Here is a 16491-nt window from a genome sequence, read left to right as displayed (position 1 = left end):
CATTAAATCCCGATTTTAGGTACATTCATTCAGACCAACATATATTGAATTCCTATCGTATATTGACTCACGCCAACAATATCGAATCCCTATGGTATATTGACTCATGCCAACAATATTGAATCCCTATGTTACGTTGACTCACTCCAATATTCTTCCTCAAGTTAGTGCTTAGATGTCTCTTAAACCCAACTTGTCAAGTGAGTCATGAAACACTTTTACAAACACCGCGTGTGTTAAAACATCTACTAGCTGCTGTTCAGTGACTTCTGTCCTCACCAATGGAATGTCTACGAACTGAATAGCTTTTCATTGATAAAATGTCAATACACCTAAACATGGCACATTTCAGGTCAATCTTAGTAAATATCTCAAGGATGTTGACATATTATTAACCAGTCGCGGACGCGGCGTCTGGTTCCAAAGAGATATACTGCCAAAAGGATATTTGTGAGACATGTAAGCAATTCTATTGGGCCAAAAAGGCTTATGAGATATGATCTTGTTGGACCACGTCCGTATAGTCGTCATGTATTGTGTATGTGACAGCTAATGGTTCTAATTGCCCACCAAAGGTTTCCTTATCCGTGTATTCTTCTTCCACTTTTTCCGTTGCTCCTCATGTGGTGAAGTGAACAAATGAACATGCTACAAAACATGTCCGCATTAGCTACAACAACGATTGATTGTTCACTATCAAGAAGAGAAACTTCAATAGGTTTAACTGATTAGAGTAGTTCTCGCATTAGGTGAGACCAGCGTAGAATAAGGTGAAACCAAAATACATAAAGTCTAATTCTTTTGTAAAAAATATCCTACGGATGATGTGATCGAGAGATTCCTACATATTTCTTTCTCTTCGCCATCTGAGTAACCACTTATCTTTGAAATTGTCATACTTGTGTATATATGGTTGACACACTATTTTTTTTCTCCAACATTTTCTTATGAAATGTTTGGTGTCACCAATATGTTGTATAAAGTTTGTGAAGGCAATTTTATCTACTAATCAAAACTTATTAATCATTGATAGTTATACTTTTTATGAATAAGGAAGGGCGGGGGGATTCAAACTTTGAAATTCTTCCCACATTCATTTGGTCATTGGATTTTGTTTGTACTATACTCGACCAATCCTGAAACTACCAAATACCGGTCAACTTCATACCTTTAAGGACCCACTGAAGGATTCATGCGGAGGCATCCCTGCCAAAGCACAAGAGTTTCTCTCTACTTAGGAGGCTAATCACATCACGACACGTGTCAGCGTTAGAATAAAACTCATAGAGTCCCACATCGACCGCGGACGAAAGTAAAAGACTCTCCTCAACTATAAAAGAAGATCATTATCCTACAATTAAGGACAAATGTCATTACTGTACTTAAACTCATCATTAGAACCCACTAATGATGATTATGCTTGAACATATGTATTGTGTAAACCCTTCACAATTAATGAGAACTCCTCTACCTCGTGGACGTAGCCAAACTTAGGGTGAACCACATACATTTTGTGTTTGTTTCCCTATCTCTATCTCTTACATATTATCCTTACTAGGTAATCGGAGCAACTGAGCGATCACAAACTTGACACTTTACGTTGTTCCAAAGTGTTACTGATTTTGTGCATCAACATATTTCATAGTGAACCAGTGGACATGATTTCTTCCCTTGTTTGAACAGCAAGCTCTTCTCAAAGAAAACACACAGACATATACAAATAATCCCACATACCAGTACTTAGGATACTCAAATACGATATATGATAAATTTTTTTGCGCCAGGCTCATGGGAAGCACGCGCAACTGGGTGAGCGTCGCCTACAAGTATCCAGAGCCGGGCCCGCTTGCGCAGGCGCACTCAGCGCACCAATAGGGAGGCCATGTGTCGGTCCTGGGCCATTGGATTTCCAACGGTAAAAAAAATTTGAATTTGAATTTTGATCTGGACCGTCCGATTACAAATCAACGGTCCACACTTTTCCCCCAAAAATTAAAAAAAAAAAAGGCACAATGGTCAGAATTTTGACCATTGGCCATATGTCAACTTATAGGTTGTTAGATTTGAAAGGGGCGTAAAACAGAAAGTGTGAGTGGGCAAAAACAAACTTTCAAAACCATTTATCTTTTCAAATGTAATAACCCCTCACTGTAAAACCTGTATAAGTTTCCCAGAAAATAATATTGTAAACATACATGAAAACTATACTCGAGAATAACCAAACCATGTGTATACCATGACAATCATCTTAACCATGAATAAGTAAGTCAGGTGAATTGCACTAATATAAAGTGACATATCAACCGAGTCACCTAACGTGACCTGTACTGCTGAATTAATAACTTAACAATCAAATCAAATCCTGCACACGAGTTGGAACCACTTATGTGGTCTGTACGACAAGCTAGGTGTAAATAAGTACGCTCAAGTGTTACGATCACGTGAAGTTGTGCGAAGCATCACAAGTCACCTACGAGTCGAAACCACCTAATATGGTATGTACGACAGGCTGGCATCTGCCTTGGATCCAAGGTAAGCGTATGGTGCGAGAGGTGAACGATCACGTGAAGGCTAGGCCCTACCCTTTGGCGGAGCACTAACACCGGGGTGTATGATATAAATCATTGAAAGCAACTCATCATAATCATACACACTACCATCACAACCATCGCTATATACTCACTTGAAGCTTACCTGAGCGTTCACAGCGTCGAGCAGTAATATGCACATCTGTAATAAAGCATATTCTAATATGCAATGCATACGACATGGCATTTAAAACGGAAAAACCATTTAAACAGTTTCTGGGCTTTTGAGTTATGTTTCCCAGAAACTGTTTAAATGGTTTTTACGTTTTAAATATATATATATATATATATATATATATATATAACTCAAAAACCCACTCACTAGTATGTAGCTAGGTTGTAACCCCCAAGTCTCGCCTGGTTGCGCTCGTCCTCTGGAAACGTCTCACCTATATATGAAACAACTATTTAATGTTATTTTTAAGCACATAACCATCACTATGAAATAACTTCTCATACGTTGCTCAATTGAGGTGTTTGAATATACTATCGTGGCCTACTCAACACCCCGAGCATCCCCATATTTTTAGAATAATTTACCGACGTCCCACGCGCAGGCCACGCGTGGGCACGTGCCTGGCACACGGACGAATTCCTTAACGATGTTAGGGAATATTCCGTTAAATATCAGCATATACCATCTAAAACTAACGGTGTTACCTTACGCCGTTAATATATTCCGTCAAAGTTGACAGAATATTCCTTGTCTTCTCCGATGGTTCGCCATATTTCGGCGTCGGCTATCGTTGCACTCATCGGTTTTTGGAAAAACTTTAAACTTTAATATCTTCACCATTTTTCAACCAAATTTCATAAAAATTATATCAAATTGAAGCCCTGGACGAGTAGAACATGATCTTACCACTTTGAAGTCCTAACACCAACTGAAAACAGTCGGAAAATAGCTCGACACAACTGGCCAAACTTGAAACTTGACAGACCTAAGCGTTTCGACGTTCTAACCACTCCAAAACTAGCCTAGGATCCTAGTAGAAATGTTTAGGACCCTTTTTGAGCTTTAAAATACTGTGAAAGATCCACGATCACGTTGGAGTAACAGGGTACCCCGCCAGAGCTCGTGAGTTCTTGAGTTCCCGGAGTCTTTTCTTTGAACAACTGGTATGATTGGGCTCACAGGGTTGCAAGGAATCCAAAGGTGGTCCTTAGAAGTTCAATATGTGGTGTTTTGATGGTGTTTGAAGGTTGAAGGCTCGGTTGTACGGACGGAAAGAATTTTCGAGAAAAAGAGAGAGAAGGGAAGAAGGTTGCACGTGTATGTATGTGTGTCCAATGTAATTGGGCATTTTAAATTGTCCTAAGTCCTAAATGGGCTGCATGGCTAAGCTCATGCATTTTGGGTCCAACCCAATTTCCTCTCTTCCTTACTAATATTTCCACTATGAATCCAACTTGGCCACTAACTCACGTCGACACCAGTCAAATATCAATAATTTTTTATCAACGGGGCAATAATTTAAACCATATACAACATTCACATCACAACGCTCACGAGGGTAAAATCGTCATTTCCACGCGTTCAAGGATAAAATATATTTTAATTTGGGATGGGTCATCACACTCATCTTCCACCTTACACCATATTTCAATATTTTCAACACTTTCTACCAAAGCTTTCATATACTTTTTGTGTGAAAAAAAATACCAAGAACCTCATCCTTTCTTTTTTTGTCCATATAAACCCTACATCCCTACATCCATCTTCATCGTTTTCAAATCTTGAGTTCTTACTTGATAGCTGAGCGTTACACTTCATTGCAAGAGCCATACTGGCAATGTACCCGTCAAAGTGACTTGATTGAGCACCAATGAGGATTGCAACAAGGTCAAGATAATTAAAAGGATCTTGTGGTGGAACAATAAAGTTCTTAGTTAATTTAGTATGTTTTTTTAAGTTTATTTGATGAGTTTATGTAATTTTATTTAGTATGTTTTTTTAAGCTTATTTGATGAGTTTATGTAATTTTATTATGATAATGACACATGACATAATGAGATTGGTTAAAAATCCTATCCGAAATTAAAACAAATTTTTTATTTATTATTTTATAAAAAAAATTAATAATATTTTAAATAGGCTGGGTGCCAGCGTATTTTGTAGGGGTGGAGATGCATTTGACCTATTACTGTTCATTGAAGTCTATCACTATTCACTGAGTGGATTAAATGGGCTGGATGCTGGCATATTTTTTTAGAAGCGGAGTTGCTCTTAAAGGCTCGATGATCCATCACACACCTTGAATGTTGGTTACCACCAAGCAAATAAACAAACAAGAATACAAACGATTTAGATATAGTGATTCAACCAATCTTGTTTACATCCCTAAGCACCTATCACCTCAGATCTTAATCCTTTTAAGTATTTTCGTTGAAGTGTTTCAAGCTTTCTCTTAACGCGCAGTTTCACTTCCCCAAGTATAACAAATTACAAGTAATTGAGGAGGTTCTGAAATCTGAAACTTTATACGAATTGAGAATAACAATGTTTACTTTTTGGATGGAAATTAGATACTTGTTTTTTCATACCGAACGAGAGATTATCTCTTGAAACTAATGCATAGCCTTACTGGGTTACTTAACTTATTAAATGTTTAATACGTTCTCAAATATTTCCCTAATTATCCAATTAATATTTGCTATATAACATCACCAGTTGCACAAGAGTATCTCTCATTTAGAACAGTTGGAGACAGCTAACTAGGATTCCTCTGCAGCCTTGATATCCCTTATAGAAAAAGAAGGGTTGAAGTCGCTACCAAATTATGAGGCTGTCTCCTCCAAGATATTATTCCTGTAGTCTATCTGGATATTGACCGACCCTCCACACAAAGTGCTCATCTCATCATGGACAACCCCTAACACTAGAAAAAGAAGATTTTGGATCCGTTCTGGACCTTAATGTCTGAAGTCTAAAGATTAAACAATTTGGGCCACATAAAATGAATCTGACAGTTCTCATTAATTCATTTCGTTGATCCACCTCATATAAACCAACGACTCCAATTTCTTTTCTGTACAAATGTGTGGCACGGATTACTTGATTCCTAGAATCTGGACAGTAAGGTTCGGAGAGAATTCAAATCCGAGAAAGAAGGGTCTATAACCTATTTGGTACAAGAATATCTAATATATATTTATAGTATCTGTAAAATGAGATCTCGGATGCATCATTCATGTGTGTCTCTGATTTCATCTTTATGCTAAGAATCTAAATAATCAAGTTCCAATATTATACGAAGAAGAAGACGAAGAAAAGTTATAAATTAAGTTTAAAGGAGAAGTTGTCAATTGGTTGTTTCAAACGCAAGAAAGCTTGGAGTGTAGCGATCTTGTACAAACACCGCCCTCATGTTCTAGTAATTCCTTTATTCTTGTCAGGTTTGCTTACTTTAGGGAGTAAAAAAAAAAAAAGCTCTCGTAATATTATATTCCGGTTTGTTGCAAGAGTCGTTGCCGCACAAGGTGTGAAAAAACACAATCGACACAATCTAACATATTATGTTGCATTGATAAGAAAACTTTACACGAAAATTGGAAAACTTATCAATTGTGGCAAAAGCTCTCCAAGTTTGCTTAGCGTTTTAGCTTAGTAAAGGAGAAGGTTTTACATGTACTGAAAACACAAATCACTTGATCGTATACTATTTCACGTGTTTTTCCATTCCTCTTAAACTAAAATGATATGAGCTAAAATGAAAAAGGTAGGCAAGAACAAAACAAAATTAAGAGTCTAAACTACAATGATACATATGACTTAGTGCTACGAGTTTTATACAAGATCTAACTGTTGCAAATATATATTAAACTCTTATATATTAAATCTAATCGTTGATTTTTCAGACTATTCAGTTATACAAAAGTCAACAAGCTTTGGATGTATAGTGAAGTGGACCCTGGCATTTGAACACTCAATAGGATCTAGGTAAATATTCTTTGAACAGTTGGTCGAAGAACAATTCTAAGTTCTAATCTATCTATATTCTATATTATTAAGAGAAGAGGGTTTGTTAACTTTTTGCCCCTCATTTTTAAATACACAATGTTGACATGAGGAGGGTAAAATAGTAATTTTGTACCTTTTGACAAAATGACAATCATATCCCCATTTTTCTTATTTTACTCTTATTTTTTATACACAATATTTACATAAAAAGAGTAAAATGGTAATTATGTAATATTAAGAAAAATATGCCTTTATTAAGATATCTCACAATCATTGTTTCGTACTTTTTTTTTAAATTTTAAAAACTAATCACACTCCTTAATAAAAAAACAAAAAAAAAAAAAGAAATTGTTCGCCCACAAAGTGTGCGCTTATACCCTAGTAAAAAAAAAGAAAGAAAGTAGCCGTTGGATAACCTTGACCAACTGGACAAACAACTATAGAAATGGACCACACCCTACCAAACCGTTGTTAGATGAAACCAACACATATGTCGATTTTGTCTAACTTTAAACTTTTTTTATGAGCCGTTACAGAAAGAAAAGGCATCGAGAATGTGTGGACTTCGTTAAGAAGATGCCAATCACATGAAGTGCAAACCAAGCATAATTTAAAAACATCTCCAAAAGAGATGTTACAATATCCAGATCAGCATTATTAGTAAAAAGAGACCGTAACAATGTTTTTCAATCGAAAAGTTAAATTTGATGTATTATGACATAGATTGGCAAACTTCACATTTGCTGCCAAAATTGACAGCATTTTCAATCTTTTTTTAATTGCTTATTAAACGCATTTGATTAATTTGATTATTATTTTTATTTAATATACTAGTTTAATGTAATAAAATAATAAGGTAACACATTTCTTACATGGTGAATGGATTAACTCGGCAAACGAGAACGTAAAAGTTCAAATGAAAAGTTGCCAACATTCTTGAACTTGTGTTCTTGCTAATATAAGAAATTAAAAAAGTAATTAATTAACTTACTCCTCAATAAACATTGGATTAATCAAATTTTATGTTGTTATTATGTGTGACGGGTAATGTTAAAGAAACCATCCACTAGAACTATATTTTGTAGACCATATATATGACGGTTAATGATTGAATTCTTATTGAAACTGTCTTGTTGAAAATTGAAAAAAACAAAAACCTTAGAATATTTGTACCAAATTCCAGAAATAGCCTCGTCACAAACCTGAAATTACTTCGGCCAGCAGGCCCAGCACCACCTTCTTTTGTTTATGAAGAAACCAATTAAAGCACTACCCTTTCTCCACTTTCTCTCTATATATACCCACCACCTCACACTTCTTCCTCTCAGGCAATCATCAACTCCATACCCTACGACAACGTTTCAGAGATGGAAAATGATCAAAAGAGCTCACCGGCAACAACAAAGAAGGAGAAGGCAGCGTGGTCGTTAAAGAAGGTGATCAGCAAAGAGTTATGGCCAAGGAAATTCTCTGTGTTCAAATGGAAGCGCGTGAACTTTCAGATCACCATCCTCGACGACGTCGTCTTCAAGATACTATCCGTCGTGGAGGCCGTCGTTCTGGTCTCGACGCTCTGCTTCTTCTACCTTTGCTGCGGTTGCCACATCTGACCTACTATACTATTGATTATATTCCATAATTCATTATTCTGATTAGTTAATTAATTTCTTAATTTGTATCTCCTTACTCCTTTCTTTCACTTTTTATTTTTTTATATTTTTTTTTACACCTTTTGGGATATAATGGGGGTATTAATTTGATGTTTTTTTGTTGCTTTTTTTTTTTTGGCCAAAAATTGGGCATAAAAGCATGTAACTGGCTAGGGTTTCTGGTTCCTTGAGAATTCATTTGTGTAACAGTTGCTTTTTTAATTTTGAAAATAAACTCTGTTATGGTTTAATATGAACAATGTATACGTTTTGTTTTTCCAATCTAACGCTCTTTGTATATTTTTTCGGTCTAGTTGGTTATCCCATTATTCGAAAAAGGTTGAATTTAGAGTAGCTAGGTTAATATCATGATGATCCGGAGGAGGAGGAGGAGGTGGTGGTGGTGGTGCGGGCGGGTGGGGGCAGGGTAAGGTCAGGGTTGTTTGTTTATCGGGTCTACTAACAAAGAGAAAAACATGTCACTTTGATGTCGAGAGTTCTGTTTTAGTTTAAAAAATTTACATGAAACCTACTATTCATGAAATAGATAGATTTTTGTAACACGAGGATGATATTGTACATAATGTTATTATTTTACATGTTATAATTTGTGAGTGATGTAGTGCTTATAATATGCACCAGACCCAACAATACTATTTAGAAACACAAATCTGATTGCATTCATAGTGATAGGGTTCATTTTATTAAGGATGATGTCGGTTCTGTATGTCTAGATAATGCTATTGTTAATATATTTGCTAATCTGGGTTTGAACCCTCAATTTATATGTATTTTGAGAAAATTATGTCATATTATTCTCTACTAACACTCAGTGAAGTCTACTGTAGTCTAGAATCACTATAACAATACTCACTGCTACAGAAATGTGTTTTCGCGGGGAAAATTAGTTCGTTGAGCAAAGCTGAATTTCATATAAGGCTTTTTACGACACGTGGAGTTAAGATAAAAGGTGTTCGTCGTGTCAAAGTTCAAGGGACGAAAGTCTATCGTCATGTCAAGTTTAAGGTTATAACATAGTCATCGCATTGAGGTTGAGACGACGATAGGGTTTTATTAGGTAACACTTTGTATGACAAATCTTTTCGTCTGGTAAAACAGGATGCAACAAAATTTGTTTGTGCATGTGCTAAACTTTTTTTTTAGATTAAAAGCCTTGTATTGATAAAGAAAAATGGCAAAGAGACTATTTCAAAATAATACTCTTTGTAAAATTGTACAAAAATTCATAAGGCCACGGAAAGTCTCGTTGCCATTTCTCGTTGACAAAAACAGTCGCATCAAAAGCAAGGGGGGCTCAGGGCGGGGACTAGAGTAACAGTCTAGACTCGGGTCCGAAATGGCTTCTTCTTCATCTCCCGCCTCCTCCTCCGCTTCCCCACTCCAACGCCTCTCCACCTTCAAATCCTCAACCCCCACCTCCGCCATCGCCACCACATCCCCTTTAGACACATTCGCCTCAGACCCAATCTTCTCTGTCTTCCTCTCTCCCTCCTTCTCCTCCACCACCTTCTCCTCCGCCGCCCTCTCCTCCGGCTCCCCCGCCTCTACGGCCGAAAAGCTCCAGCTCGCCATCCGCCTCCTCGAGTCTCAGCTCCGCTCCGAGGTCCTCTCCCGCCACTCCGACCTCCTCGCCCAGCTCTCCTCCCTCCACCACGCCGATCACGCCCTTTCCACCGTTCGATCCTCCGTTGCTGCCCTGCAGTCCTCCCTCCGCCACACCCGGTCTGAGCTCTCCGACCCCCTCGCCTCCATCCGCACCCTCACCATCCAGCTCCAAAATCTCCACGCCTCCTCCGATCTTCTCCACCACTCCATCAGAGCCCTACGCCTCTCCAGTAAGCTCCGGTCCCTCGCCTCCGATGACCCCGACCGCCTCGATCTCGCCAAGGCTGCTCAGCTCCATTGTGAGATCTTAGCTCTTTACAACGAGTACGACCTCGCCGGCATTGATGTGGTCGATTCCGAGCTCGAGTGGGTCAAGGAGACGGGAGACAAGTTGCGTACGGAGGCGATGAAGGTTTTGGAGAGAGGGATGGAGGGTTTGAACCAGGCCGAGGTTGGGACCGGTCTGCAGGTGTTTTACAATTTGGGAGAGCTGAGACGGGCGATGGATCAGCTGATTAACAAGTATAAGGGAATGGGGATGAAGAGTGTGAGTGCAGCATTGGATATGAAGGCGATTTCTGGGTCGGGAGGAGGTGGGTTTGGGCCGGGTGGGATCAGAGGAGGCGGGGGCACTCCGCAGATCGGAAGTGGTGGGAAGGCGAGGGAGGCGATTTGGCAGAGGATGGGGAGTTGTATGGATCAGCTGCATTCGATAATGGTTGTGGTGTGGCACTTGCAGAGGGTGTTGTCGAAGAAGCGTGACCCGTTTACTCATGTATTGCTGCTTGATGAGGTTATTCAGGTGAGAGGATTGTCCAATTGGGTTTGCTTTTCAATTGCTTGACTATTTGATTGTGTATGAATGATAGAAAGTATGAATTTACTTGTGCTTTTGTATTCTTGTACTAGCTCAGATATGATACTAGCCTCATTTCTGTATTAGTTGACAGATAAATGAAAACAATTTTACTGGATTGGAAACTGGAATTGGGTCATACTTAATCCCTTAATTCGCAGTTCCTAGAAGATTTATCATCTTATAGTGGCCTTACTGAAGTCTGAACAGTCATTAACCGCCTTCTAGTCTCGAAGTTGGGTTTTTTTCCATTTTTCTGATCATCTGTAGCAATGTTATGTTATACTTAGGTTAGCGATCAATGTGCACAATGTACCCATGAACTGCTACAGTTTGTTTCGATTACTCTGTATTTTAGTTTACAAGTATATTGTTAATTTTCGGTGTATGATTACCAATGAGTAACCTACAAAATCGGCATAATTTTTTTTTTGTCTCTGCAATGGTTGACTTGCAGTTCTATCCTGACTTGAATTAAGGTTTCCTATTAGTATTTAATTCTGATAACTTTGCTGCTTGATTGCTAACAATATTGGCAATGATTGTTACTGTTCATCCTGTCGAAAAGCAATAACTTTTGCTCACATTATGTGTTACTTGCTTAGGAAGCTGAGCCTATGATAACAGACAGAGTGTGGGAGGCCCTTGTGAAGGCATTTGCCAACCAAATGAAGTCCGCTTTCACTGCATCAAGTTTTGTTAAAGAGGTTTTCACTATGGGGTATCCGAAGCTTTTCTCTATGATAGATAATCTTCTTGAAAGAATTGCACGCGACACAGATGTCAAAGGGGTTTTACCGGCTATTACGTCAGAGGGAAAGGAACAACTGGTTGCAGCTGTTGAAATATTCCAAAAATCATTTTTGGGACTCTGCTTGGGTCGCTTGTCAGACCTTGTGAATACTGTATTTCCAGTGTCCAGCCGTGGAAGTGTTCCCTCTAAAGAACATATCTCAATAATTATATCACGGATTCAAGAAGAAATTGAATCTGTTCAGTTGGATGGGCGCTTGACTCTTCTTGTATTGCGTGAAATTGGCAAGGTTCTTCTCCTACTTGGTGAACGAGCTGAGTACCGGGTAATCTTTTAGTTCTTGCATAATATTCCCAAGGTAGACACATGATCCTAGTCTTCTTAGGTGCTAAGGCTAGATGTAATGAGCTCAATTATATGGTTTCCATTAAATACAAATCATAGAATTAATGCATTCATTTGTAGTATCTGCATAATCTGAAATTATTAGTTAAGTTCAATGTCTATTTATTTCATTGCCCAAGCTGTTTCACTTGCTCAATTGTCTTGTTTTTCTTTGTTGTTGTTATACATATATGTTGTGAATCTTATGGCTTAATCTTAATTAGAGAAGGGCAATTGAATGCGACTAATGGAAAGTCAAGTTCATGTATCATTATGGAGGAAATATAAATCAATTTTACTCTCTTGTGGATTTATTTTTCAAAAAATTGTCAACGTTCTAATTAAGATTGGTAAGTTAAAGGATAGCCAGTTCTCTTGAAAGGTTATGCCCGATAACTATGATTGATCTATAGGAACTCATTTGAAGGGCGTACGTATATAATAGAAATGTATGCTGACCCTTTGATTTTGAAAAGTGATTTTTTGTCCGTGTTCAAAATTTTCTCATTCTATTAGTATGTCCTTGTTCAAAATTTCTCATTCTATTATTATGTCCACAATGGCAGATATCAACTGGTCCTGAAGCACGTCAAGTCAATGGTCCTGCAACTCCTGCACAGCTCAAGAACTTCATGTTATGTCAGTATCTCCAAGAAATTCACACACGCATATCATCTATGGTTACAGGACTGCCCACTATTGCTTCAGATGTGCTGTCTCCCTCGTTAGGTGCAATATACGGGGTTGCTAGTGACTCAGTGACGTCCTTGTTCCAAGCTATGCTTGAGCGTCTTGAATCTTGCATCTTGCAAATTCATGAACAGAGATTTGGTGTGCTAGGCATGGATGCTGCTATGGACAACAATGCTTCACCTTACATGGAGGAGTTGCAAAAGTGCATTCTTCACTTCCGTAGTGAGTTCCTGTCTAGGCTTTTGCCTCCAAAATCTGCCACGGTTGGAACAGAGACCATATGCACTAGGCTTGTTAGGAGCATGGCTGCACGGGTTTTAATATTCTTTATCAGACATGCTTCTCTTGTCAGACCCCTTTCAGAATCAGGGAAACTAAGGATGGCCAGGGACATGGCTGAGCTAGAATTAGCTGTAGGCCAAAACTTGTTCCCAGTAGAGCAACTTGGTGGGCCATACAGAGCCCTTCGAGCATTTCGACCTCTTATCTTCTTGGAGACTTCCCAACTCGGAGGATCTCCTCTTCTTCAAGATCTACCACCAAGCGTCGTACTTCACCATCTTTACTCCCGAGGTCCTGATGAATTGCAATCACCCCTGCAAAGGAACAAACTAACACCTCTGCAATACTCAATGTGGCTAGATTCTCAAGGAGAGGATCAGGTATGGAAGGGTATCAAAGCAACACTGGATGACTATGCCACGCATGTAAGGGCCCGAGGTGACAAAGAGTTCAGCCCTGTCTATCCTCTAATGCTTCAGCTAGGGTCATCTTTGACGGAAAATCCTCGTGCGACCCAAAAGTCTTGATGTCCGGTGGATCTCTTGTAGTAACCTTTTACTTCTCTTGCCGTTTCAGCTGATCGGTTTGCTATTCTCCTTAGCATTTAGGTTTATACTCAGCATTTTTGATTGGTTAATCTGAAGGGTTCGTAGCTCATCAACTCTGGAGGACAAGAGCAGTACTCGAGTTCATCGAAAATTCGTTATAATTTGGTTTTGTATCCATTCTTTCTCCTTCTGACCCCTGTATTTGTGGTGATATTGTTCTCTGTTTCATGTAATTAAATAGCTACACAGTGTAAATTACTGTTACATTTCCATATCAATCGTGAATCAGCTGTTGGCATATCGGCTCTTGTGCAGAGTCCAAAGAACTCCATTATTTTCTTTTCACGAATAAGCGCTTTCCGTTTTTATTCGAAGTCGCAAAGCTTTCCCCGTGCCAGCGTTCAGTTCCTATTGAGGAAGATCGGCTTCAAAATGAATCTCAGATGTCGATGATTCCCACTCAATCCCTTTCTTATCATCTTATTACTTATTATGGATGAATCTGATGGCGATGAATTAACAATTCGGAGTACATTTCTTGTATATTCTTGATAAATCAGCGTTTATATATAGATGTAGGAAGATTTGTTTGGGAAGTAAGAAACCCCTTTGACATCTCTTCATTTGCAAAGAATTCTCGATGTGAAAACACAAGAAGTTTGGCTTTTTAGCCAAACTGGTCTCTGAGATTTGCCTAACTCCTCACTTTGATCCTTTAGATTTGAAATCAATAGAAATGGTTCATGAGATTATTCACAATTAATCATTTTGATCATTCGGTGAAAAATTGTGTCAAATGAGGATCGAAATGACAAAATTATCCTCAATATAATAAACAATAAGCCAAAATGATTTGACAAAAATTGAGGGTATTTTTGTCATTTTATCCTTTTTATGGAGATTTTTACGGGATGACTAAAATGATTAATTGTGGACAAACTCATGGACCAATTCTATCGATTTCAAATCTCAAGGACCAAAGTGAGAAGTTAAGCAAATCTCATGAATCTTTATGACTAAAAAGCCCAGGAAGTTTTTGTTTCTTCAATATATTTCTCCACAAACTTTGGTGGTGAATTAAACTAGTTTTAATGCATGTAATCGTTCCGGTATAAGAGTGTTTCATTGCCTGATTATCTGTTGCAACTTACTGATTTTCAGCTTTTCCTGACCATAGTTTTTTTCGTCTCACTTACGTGCTTTAAGATGGTAGGATTAGATGGGATGTATTTTCTTAATATCTAATCCTCTTCTAATTTTCTTTAAATAAAAAAAAATCTTTCACTTACACCTTCAATATACCCTTCAAATTTGAGATTTTTTTTCATTCAAATCCAATCATATGTACCAAACGAACCCTTAAGAGTTTAAAAGGTCCTATTTGGTATCAAGAATTGGACTAATTGAAGAAAGACTGGATTGAATTAAAGAATATTGAGTGTTAATTAATAAAAAAATGGATGTCAACTTCCAAATTTCGTCCAAATTTAAGATGGAATATGAAGGAAAGTGCTTGTGACATCCCACATCGGCCAGAGGAGTGATCCTTATATGTATATTCCCATCCCTACCTAACACGAGGCCTTTTGGGAGCTCACTGGCTTCGGGTTCTATCGAAACTCCGAAGTTAAGCGAGAAGGGGGCTAGAGCAATCCCATGATGGGTGACCCACTGGGAAGTTGCTCGTGAGTTCCCAAAAACAAAACCGTGAGGGAATGGTAAGCCCAAAACGGACAATATCGTGCTACGGTAGTGGAGCGGGCCCGGGAAGTGATCCGTCCCGGGCCGGGATGTGACAATTTGGTATCAGAGCCTAACCCTGGCCGCGTGTGTGCTGACGAGGACGTCGGGCCCCTAAGGGGGGTGGATTGTGACATCCCACATCGGCCAGGGGAGTGATCCTTATATGTATATTCTCATCCCTACCTAACACGAGGCCTTTTGGGAGCTCACTGGCTTCGGGTTCTATCGGAACTCCGAAGTTAAGCGAGAAGGGGGCTAGAGCAATCCCATGATGGGTGACCCACTGGGAAGTTGCTCGTGAGTTCCCAAAAACAAAACCGTGAGGGAATAGTAAGCCCAAAGCGGACAATATCATGCTACGGTAGTGGAGCGGGCCCGGGAAGTGATCCGTCCCGGGCTGGGATGTGACAGTGCTAATCCCATTTGATTCATGGTTGGAATTTGAAAGAATAAGTTTCCTTCAAGATTACTCTCTCTTTCTATCTTCAAATTAGACAATTTAGAAATTTTCATCCTTGGTTATATATCTAATCCAATTTTTGACACCAACCAGCAAAAGGATTGGTTTTAAAAACACTTTAAGTGCTTTTTCAATATTCACTTTCATCTTTACCAAGGATTGGTTTCAAAAACAATTTCACCAAAAATAATTTTAGTCATTTTAAAAACACTTTTAAATGAAATTGCTAGTTAGGCCCTGTTTGGCAGATCGGATAAAGGATCAGATAGGATTAGTTATACGGACCCGGGTGTTTGACGTTCACTCGTACTAAATAAGCACCGGATTAATTTAACCGGTCGGATAGGATAATACGGTATACACCCGCTTAATAAAACCAACCAAAACGTCCGGATTATTTAGTCGGGGAAGAAGAATATGGGAGAGAAAGGGAGGGAGTTTGGGGGGTGTGGCAGAGAGAGCTGGGGAACAATTATTTGGGATTCTTCTATCGTCGGGGAAGAAAAAGGGAGAGAGAGGGAGGGTGTTTGGGGGGTGCGGAGAGACCTGGGAACAAAAAAATGATTTCATTTTTTAAAATTTTTTTTTTTTAAAGTTTGATGCCTCCTATCTAGTATAATATCAAACACAGTATAAATAATACGGTCACTAGTCCGATACTGCACCAAACACCCGACTAATTTAGTCAGTACTATCCGGTGGCTATTTATCCTATCCGACAGAAATAGTCAGTACAGTCCGAGCTGCCAAACGAGGCCTTAGTGGTTAGCCAAAAGAGGAAAAAAAACAAAAACTTTTGGCCTAATTTTGTTATCTCCTTCTCTCTTCCTTAATAATTCGTCTGACCGTTCACATATATGGTATAAAAGACAATTAGGTAGGACAAGTTCGAGAAATTTTTGTGTGAATATCGGTATGTGGTATTATCATTTTATATGTTATAATAC

The 16491-nt window shown here is 38.6% G+C and overlaps 2 protein-coding genes across 2 annotated transcripts; both read left to right on the top strand.

Annotated features, from left to right (window-relative positions):
• Positions 1-7825: 7825 nt before the first annotated feature.
• On the top strand, positions 7826-8449 carry LOC103947429. The gene has a single exon (XM_009358336.3). The coding sequence runs from the start codon at positions 7917-7919 to the stop codon at positions 8157-8159; it is 243 nt and encodes an 80-aa protein (XP_009356611.1). The 5' UTR covers positions 7826-7916; the 3' UTR covers positions 8160-8449.
• Positions 8450-9432: 983 nt separating this feature from the next.
• LOC103947427 (conserved oligomeric Golgi complex subunit 5-like) lies at positions 9433-13641 on the top strand. The gene is made up of 3 exons (XM_009358335.3): positions 9433-10626; positions 11286-11759; positions 12385-13641. The coding sequence occupies exons 1-3, from the start codon at positions 9556-9558 to the stop codon at positions 13318-13320; spliced, it is 2481 nt and encodes an 826-aa protein (XP_009356610.2). The 5' UTR covers positions 9433-9555; the 3' UTR covers positions 13321-13641.
• The last annotated feature ends 2850 nt before the right edge of the window (positions 13642-16491 follow it).

Source organism: the organism of the source record quoted next, unplaced genomic scaffold (genome assembly GCF_019419815.1).
Source record: "Pyrus x bretschneideri cultivar Hongxiangsu unplaced genomic scaffold, Pyrus_bretschneideri_v1 Contig12, whole genome shotgun sequence".
Lineage (NCBI taxonomy): Eukaryota > Viridiplantae > Streptophyta > Magnoliopsida > Rosales > Rosaceae > Pyrus > Pyrus x bretschneideri.
The sequence above is the reverse complement of the archived record's forward strand: the minus strand, read 5'-3'. Positions and strand labels throughout refer to the sequence as shown.

Bases quoted from the DNA above. Each gene is read 5' to 3' on its own strand.
- LOC103947429 (XM_009358336.3), top strand. From the start codon at position 7,917: ATGGAAAATGATCAAAAGAGCTCACCGGCAACAACAAAGAAGGAGAAG.
- LOC103947427 (XM_009358335.3), top strand. From the start codon at position 9,556: ATGGCTTCTTCTTCATCTCCCGCCTCCTCCTCCGCTTCCCCACTCCAA. The intron at 10,627-11,285 runs GTGAGAGGATTG...TTACTTGCTTAG, and splicing joins TGCTTGATGAGGTTATTCAG to GAAGCTGAGCCTATGATAAC. The intron at 11,760-12,384 runs GTAATCTTTTAG...CCACAATGGCAG, and splicing joins GTGAACGAGCTGAGTACCGG to ATATCAACTGGTCCTGAAGC.